Below are 8591 nucleotides of genomic sequence, written 5' to 3' on the forward strand. Positions count from 1 at the left end.
TTTACATATACTATATGTATATAATACATGTCACCAGTAAAAAAAAAAAAAAAAAAGCCTTGAGATTCAAATATTCTACACACAAGAAATATGATCTTCAAAATTAATTCTACTTAAGACATTTAAACAGACTCCAACTGAGCAGATCAAACATAGTCCCCAACAAAGTCCACGGGAGATGGTATAGTACTAGAATGAGAAGGGAACATGGAACCCACAGTTGAATTAACCCCCAATCTACAACTTAAGCACCCTTAGACCCTGGACAAGTGAGTACTTCAAGCCTCAATTTAACCAACTTTATTTTTATTTATTTATTTATTTGACAGGGGGAGAGAGGGGGAAGAGAGCACAAGCAGGGGGAACAGCAGAGAGAGAAGCAGACTCCCCACTTAGCAGGGAGCCCAATGCAGGGCCCTACCCCAGGACCCCGGGATCCCAGGATCATGACCTGAGCTGAAGGCAGATGCTTAACAGACTGAACCACCCAGGCGCCCCTCAAGTTAACCAATTTTAAAGGGAACTAATACCTCCTACAATGCTGCTGTTTTGTATATCATAAATTGAGAATGTGCAATTATTTAAAAGCTGCTGAATAATCAGAACAATAAACATACAGAACAAAAAAACATGCCTCCCACCCCACCAAAATGGGAAATACTAAGAATCCAAATGGCTTTATTCCGGCCAGAAGGCTTTCACCTGGGAGGGGCAAGGTAGGAGATGGGGGTGACTAGGGAATAGGAACTGAATTGGCTCATAAATTTATTCAATTCCAATACCTTATCTCCTAACTTCTCCATCAAAAAGCATGAACTGAGAACAGACTTAAGGTAATACACCACATTCCAAAACCACAGCCAACATTTTTTTTAGCAGCAAGCAATTCATTACAAATCTCTAAATCCTGGGCGCCTGGGTGGCTCAGTTGGTTAAGCGACTGCCTTCGGCTCAGGTCATGATCCCAACGTCCTGGGATCGAGTCCCACATCGGGCTCCCAGCTCAGCAGGGAGCCTGCTTCTCCCTCTGACCCTCTCCTCTCTCATGCTGTTTCTCTCTCGCTCGCTCTCTAATAAATAAATAAAATCTAAAAAAAACCAACCAAACAAAATCTCTAAATCCTAAAATCTGAAAACCAAAATAGCTCTGTTAGAAGTTATCTTGCCTAAAGATTACCCAATGCATTGTTTTGCATGGACAACAACAAAAATCTTTAAACCACGTGTGTGTCCATCCATCCAGACTGTCCAAAAACCACCCAGAAACGCTGCCACCACTGGAAATAGCAGCTTGGGGCAGCAGTCAGCTGTTCCTGTAAGGCGGCAATTCTCAAGTTTTCAAACTTTTTGGTCACAGACTCCTTTTACAACTCTTAAGCTTTATTGAGGAACCCAAAGATCTTTTGCTTATATGGATTATATCTGCCAATATTTACTACATTGGAATTATAACTGGGATAAATTTTTAAATGTTTATGTATTTGAGTAACAAAAAATCTATTACATGTTAACATAAATACTTTTTTAAAACTGTTCCCCAAAACAAAAAATTTAGTGACACTAATCTCACTGTTTTACATTTTTGCAAATCTTTTTAATTATGGCTTTATCAAAGACCGCTGTATTCCTCTATCTGCTTCTGCATTCAATCCCTTTGACAAGTTGTTCTGGTAGACACATATGAAGAAAACCTGGCATCACACCATCCTAACTGGAAGAGTATTTCAATAGCCTTTTCAAATAATTGTGGATATTCTTCTATGATACTACACCAAAACTCCACAAGTGTTTTATTAAAGATTAGTTACAGTATCAAAGCTGAAACCACATCAATAAATCCCTTATACTGCTGCATTAAAATCCATTGGTCTAGGGGCGCTTTGCAGGTGGAGCCTGTGACTCTTGATCTCAGGGTTATGGGTTCGAGCCCCATGTTGGGTGTACAGATTACTTAAAAATAAAATCTTAAAAAAAAATCCATTGATCAACACTGCACTTCGAATGTACCTTTTACCGATGTATGATTTTTATTACATCAAAATTAAGCTTCTCTTCCAAATGTTGACACATTACAAAATGTATTTTTTTTAAAAAATGGTATCATTAATATCACTACCAATCTTATCAGAAACATTTTTTAACTACTAGGAAGCTGTCAAGCTTACAATGACAGAAACAAGCCTTCCAAAATTCTAGTTTTTATCTTCAAATTTATCATTTGGCCACCAATGCTGTCAGCTGTTTTCCTTAAAGAGACAGGCTCACTTCATTTTCAGGAAAATAATGGTCCAAGTGTCAATACCCACGGTTCATCATTTGTTTTTTCAGATAAAAGAGCTCTACAAGAAAAACAGTAGTTTAGCTCACAAATCAATCAGACATGTGCTTTTCTCAAAACAACCATGCTACTTTTTAGTATACCACTTTATGTGTACTTCCCACTTTATCATGGCTTATGTAAGACATAAATTCGAGAGTCAGGATTTATTAAAATTAAGGTGTCTTACTGTTTCATCAAGAACTTTTTAAACTGTGTGTTATGCTTGTGATGAAGAAATATATGACTACTCGTAAAATATGGTGCCTCTGCCTCAATTTTTCCTAAGGCAAGAACAGCATTATCCACTACTGCTTTCACACCATCATGCAAATGTCCACAGAGTAAAAAAGAAATAACATTTCAGCACTATTATGAAATAGTTTGAATTTTATGTACTCCTTAGAGATCCCAGGGGTTCCACAGATCACAATGTGATCTGGTACCCATTACAACCCACCAAGAGGCCCCAGTTCTACCTGCTATGAATGACTTCATGAAACTTTTTTTTTTTCTGACAGCCCCAAATATTTGGGAGAAAAGCTACTGTCTCCCCCAAGTCTTGCTAAATATCTCTTCCAGTAACTTTTAACAACATTCTACGAATGTGGTATGAACACTAGGTCACTGATGATGGTTACTCTCCTCAAAATCTTTTCATTACACTTGTGATAGCCAGAACTGAGCTGATGCAAATAATGGATCTGTCCAGCACAGAGTAGGGCAGAAAGCAGAACACAGTTCCCAGAAACGCGTTATACTCTATCAATGCAGTGATTCTCAACAAGGAGAATCTTGCCAGGTTACATCTGGCAACATCTGGAGACATTTTGTCACTACTGGAGAGATGGGGGGTGGGGCTCCTGAAATCTAGTAGGTAAAGGCCAGGGATGCTGTTAAACACCTTACAACACACAAGCAGCCCCCTTCAAAGAATTATCTGACCCTAAATGTCAACAGTACCTACCAGAGAAACCCTGTATTAATGGATCCTAAAGCCTACCAATATTTTTGGAAGCTTGATCACCATGGCTCTTAAATCATACCAGCCTTTCAAAATTATACATATATTACATGAGTTTTAGACAAAATATGAACACTTGTTCACAATGTTGTAATGACTTAAACTTCAATAACCTATTTTGATTTAACCCATTCTGACAGCTCAACTACGGCCTATGCCACAATCCCACCCACCCAAATTTAACTGGACAGCATACTAAAGTGCAAGTGGAAATCAAGCACGGTAAGCCTGGGAATCACAATTCAAAACTTCAAAGAAACAAAATGAAAGGCAATTGTGACACCAGAATATGAAAAACAAAAAGAAAGCCAATCAATGAGGAAATAGGCCTATTTAACTAAGCAGTCTGGTCTTTTTGCTGTTGACTTAAAATATAGTATACTTAGGTTAAAAATGAGAGGGATATAATGAAAAACTGGGCATATTGTTCACAGTTCAAAAAACACATTGGAAAGCCAATTATCCAAAACTCTGTCTTCCATTTTATATATTTGAACTTCCAAGAAAATTTATGCTCTCAGGTCTTTAAAGAAAATGTACACCTCCCTTCCTCAAAGAAGGCTGGGGAAAAGTAGGCATAAAAGTATTTTTATTTTCTAGACAAAAAGATACAATTATGTTATTTCTAATTAAAACCTCTTAAATTGTTCATTTCCTATCACTGATCAAATTTTAATACTGACATGATTATCACAAAGTTGCTTTTCAAGCACAGCAATAATATGTGAGCTAACACAAAGAAGTCACATGGCATCACTAAAACATTTATTTTAATTGCTGCTGAACTGAAAAATGCCCCAAAAATCAGTGCTTCTAGTGTCTCTACCATTTCATAAAAGGATGAATAAATCAATTAACAGGGATCTTGCAGATTCTAAGATTTTAGGTCTGCATATTTAATTAAAACTAGGAAATATTCTCATTTACAGAAATTTGCTGATAGGTCTCTTAAAAATGACAGAAGTGGGTGAGGAGGAGCATGAAATTTTTTTCAAAAATACTGTGTAAAAAGCAATGGTATCTTAAAGCCTGTGTCAAAGTTAGAGCCTCACCTGTAAAGAGACACACACACATACACATAGGTAACTGTAATCAGTAATATTTGCGAAAAAGAAACTGTCTTTACTTAAAAAAAAAAAAAAAAGATAAACCTGAGGTGCTGTATTAGGTCTAGAAATCACAAAACCTTTATTTTGCACCTAACTAAAACTTCCAGTGTCAATTACATAGTTCGTTTGGGGCCTTCAAAGAAGAAAATTTGGTCCCCCGTCTCAAAGGAGCACTATTACACTAGAATGTTCAAAAATATGGAAGAAATGCAGTCTCACTATTTAGGCCTCTACACTGCTGGATACACGCAGAAAAAAAAGCTGTAATCTACTTTCGATCCCAACAATGAGTTCTCAGATTACACCTCATTCTTTGAAACAGACAGAATAGAAAAACTTTTTAAAAACGCTACAAGGGAAAGAAAGTATAAGACGCAGACCTAGGGAAGAAGGCAAGAATGGACTAGCTTTAAGTCTATAATCAGAAAAATTAAAAGTACCACTGGAGATGGAGGCAGAAGAAAGCAGAATGCATCCGACTATCGTATCCAAACAGAACAGACAGAGCAATACCTAACACAACGCGTTGCGAAGGACACCCTGGCAAGTGTCCCTTTGCTGACGGTGGGAAGCCTGGGGAGGACTGGTTCAAGCGGGGAAGCGGGGCTCGACGCTCAAAAACTGGGCTTTTAGCTGGTGCTCGTGCAAGCTCAGAGGTGGAAGTGGGTTAACTCTGCCGCACGATTTGGGCAGCTTGGAACGGGAGGGAGAGAGGGACGCAGCGGAGGTAGACCAGGAAGAGAAGCATCGAAATGAGCCGGGGAAACGCCGAGAGTGAACCTGAACGCCGTGTGCAGACCCCGCAACCAGCGGGGCCTTCCTTCCCCGCCACCGGGCATTGTTTTTTCTCTTTTCTTTTCTTTTTTTTTTTTTTTTTCCGGACGGGGCGGAGAAACGGGAGCACTAAGGTTCAGGTTCCCCTGGCCGTTCCGGAAGGGGAGGCCCCCGGCCCGACGGCCGCGGAGCCAGGAAGGGGTGGGGGGAAGCGGGAACCGAGCACAAGGGGAAGTGCGGCGGCGAGCGGGTGAGGAAACAGGAAGAGCCCCGTTCCCGCCTGCCTCCCCCACGGGGCGAGGGCCCGGCTCTCGCGCCACCCCCTCCCCCCTCCCCCGACGCCCCCAAGGCCCCGCCGGCGTGCGAGAGAAAACAGAATACAAATCACTTACAACGGCATCGTCTCCTGCGCCGGCACCGCCCAGTCACTTCCCCCCCGCAACCGCCGCCGCTGCCGCCCTGGGCATGATCCACTGAGGCGGGAGGGAGGGGGGGGGCCTGCCTCAGCCCTGGGTCCAACCCCACTCCCGCACCGCTCCCGCCGCTTTAAGCGCTTCTCCTCCTTCCCCTTCGTCCTAACATGGCGCCCGAGCGCTACCACAGCAACGTTCTAGAACTGCTGACGCCGCCACGCACGCCGTGCGCGCGCCTGCGCAAAGGCCGCCCGGAGCCGCGCAGCCTCACGGGAACGGTAGTTCTTGAGGCGGCCGGCGGTCCGGCAATTTCCGCCCCAAAGCCGTCGCGCTTCCGCGGTGGGTGTCAGGTGTCGGCTAGGAAAGGTGCGAGAGGCTCCGGGAGGCTGGCTGTTCCTCGAGCGGGGTCGCTCCTGTCGCCGGTGAGCACCACGCGGCACCTCACAATGCGCCGCCGCTCTCGCCGCCCGAGGTTGCGGCGGCCGCACTTCCCCTTGAACGGCGTCCGTGGCGGCGCTCGGCGGGGACCGAGGCGCCCATGCATGCCGGGTGTGCCGCCCGACGCGGGGCTTAGGACGCGGCCGCTCGTGTCGGTGCCTTCGGTGGCCACAAGTTACTCGGCCTCTTCCTGCTGTTCAGCGAAGTGAGAGTAAGACCTGCTCCCTGGGGTCGTGTCGACTGCTGTATGGGTTGGTTGATGCAGGAGTGCTTAGCACGGGCTGGTTGTTGGGACTCCCCCTCCCCTGTTAGACTGAGGTTCCCCCTCTTGGGCTTTCGGCTGACTTGTCCACCAAAGGGTGTACGCAGGCGCTCAAGAAGTGGTGGTTGAATGAATAGACTTGAGAGGCAGCACTGTGATGACAGCGAGTTCTGGAACACGAGCTGATTTTACTAGCAGGTGGTGCCCTGGAACTTCCTGGTAAAGCTGCACTTACGTAGAACGATCGATGGCAGTAACCATTGGGATTTTAGCAAAGACTGTGTTTTGCAGCCCTGATCTATCCCTGGGGCGGGACCTAGGAGTGTACTCCCCACCGCCAGCAAAAGCTGGAGTCTTCGTGCTTGAGCCCGACTCTGATGATTCATTCCTTCCCTCTGTTAATTAGAACGCATTCTAAAGTGTCACACAGAAGGTTTATGGAGGGGCGGGAAGGAAATAAATACGGCGAGGATAAAGTTCTAAGTTATTTAAGTAGATTAATATGGACTTGTATAGCCTCAGGAAATTTGGCAAAGGACTTACCTGTTTGCACAGAACATCTAGTAGGACAAGCGGTCTAGAACTAAAGGGTCAGTGGGAGAAGCACGGCCTAAACCTGCATTGTCCAGTACGATAGCCATATGTCATGTGACTTTTGAGCACACTTGAAATGAGGCTAGTCCATTTAAGATGTACTGTAAGTGCAAAATACAGATTTCAGAGATGTCAGTGGAAACAAAAGAATGAGATACCTAACTGATGCATTTGATATTCGTTATATGCTGAAATAGTATTTTGGATATATAAAAAAATTCATTAAAGTTAATTTCATCAGTCTCCTTTTAAAATGTGGCCACTAGAAAATTTTAAATTATATGCATGGCCCTCATTTCTGTTGAACAGCCCTGATTGGGAGACAGACTTGTCCTTGATTCTCAGATCTTCTACTTGTTCCCTTACCCTCTTGTCATCAAGGTGGTTTTGGTTGGGGGCCCAGTAGCAGGCCTGCCCTTAAAAGTTTGAAAATCTGAGATCCAGAGAAATCAATAAAATACATTAAGGCTGTGGTCTTAAAATTTGCTCATAAAGCTAGGCACTGATGATGTATGTTATGAATTAAAGAATGGGAACTTCTTCAGCTCATGGCTGTCCTCTGCCTGGCATCTCAAAAGGCAGTGAAGGATACATGGTCATGAAACCTCTGTGCTTTCAGTCTCCAGGTGCTCCACACCGATTTTGTTTCAGCCTTCTCTAGAATGGGGCGAGGCAGCTAGATAGCACAATTAACGAATATTTATTTAATACCTAGAATGTGCTAGATGCCATATTACTTTCTGAAGACAGTTAGAAGGAATCAAAGTAGACTTCCCAAGGTGACTTTAGAAATGTCCTTATAGGGTGCCTGGGTGGCTCAGTTGGGTGTCTGCCTTCAGCTGAGGTTGTGATCCCAGGGTCCAGGGTCCTGGGATCAAGTCCCGCATCAAGCTCCCTGCTCAGTGGGGAGCGTACTTCTCCCTCCTCTCCCCACTCATGCTCTCTGTTGCTCTCTCTGTCTCAGGCTCTCAAATAGATAAATAAAATCTTAAAAAAAAATAAGGATAGAAATGTCCTGATGTCAAATCTCTATGTTATATACCTGCAGCTAATGTAACACTCTGTGTCAACTACAAATCAATAAAAAAAAATTGTTTTTTTTTATTTTTAAAGATTTTATGTATTTATTAGAGAGCATAAGCAGGGGGAGCAGCAGAGGGAGAGGGAGAAGCAGGCTCCCCGCTGAACAGGGAGCCTGATGCAGAGCTCGATCCCAGAACCCTGGGATCATGACCTGAGCTGGAGGCAGACACTTAACCAACTGAGCCACTCAGGCGCTCCCCCCAAAAAAATTTAATAAAAAAAGCTTAACAATTAAAAAAAAATACGCTGACAAAAAAGTTAGGACTTAGTAAGGGGACAGGAGGAGAAGGGCGTAACAGGAAACAACTTTTCAAAAAGAAGGAAAGTACAAATAATTTAAAGTTTATTTGGAGACAGGGAGACTTTTGAAGTAACTAGACCACAGATAGTGGTGGAAATGAAACTGCAGAGGAGTGGGAGGCGGACAATGAGGGGCCTTTGTCCAGCAGAATGTTGTGCACCTGCTAGGCACCATCACTGTGCTAAAGCTGGGAGGTTGCTCTCCACTACGAAAAATAGTCAAGATCCCTGACCCAGTTAGACCTTATGTTCCTGGGAAGTGGGGGGCAAATAATAA

General features: G+C 43.6%; 1 protein-coding gene across 7 annotated transcripts in view; it reads right to left on the reverse strand.

Moving 5' to 3' along the window:
* Positions 1-5829, reverse strand: part of PAPOLA (poly(A) polymerase alpha) — a 58185-nt gene extending 52356 nt beyond the window's left edge. For 6 of the 7 annotated variants that reach the window (XM_044918322.1, XM_044918321.1, XM_021679832.1 and 3 more), the window contains exon 1: positions 5617-5829. In XM_044918322.1, the coding sequence (XP_044774257.1) occupies positions 5617-5624 (8 nt within the window). In that variant the 5' untranslated portion in view covers positions 5625-5829. Of the gene's footprint in view, positions 1-4963; positions 5097-5616 lie in introns of those variants that run through there. The other variant, XM_044918323.1, reaches the window with a different exon arrangement.
* Positions 5830-8591: the final 2762 nt, after the last annotated feature.

This window comes from Neomonachus schauinslandi, chromosome 9, assembly GCF_002201575.2.
Source record: "Neomonachus schauinslandi chromosome 9, ASM220157v2, whole genome shotgun sequence".
In the NCBI taxonomy this organism is placed as follows: Eukaryota; Metazoa; Chordata; class Mammalia; order Carnivora; family Phocidae; genus Neomonachus; species Neomonachus schauinslandi.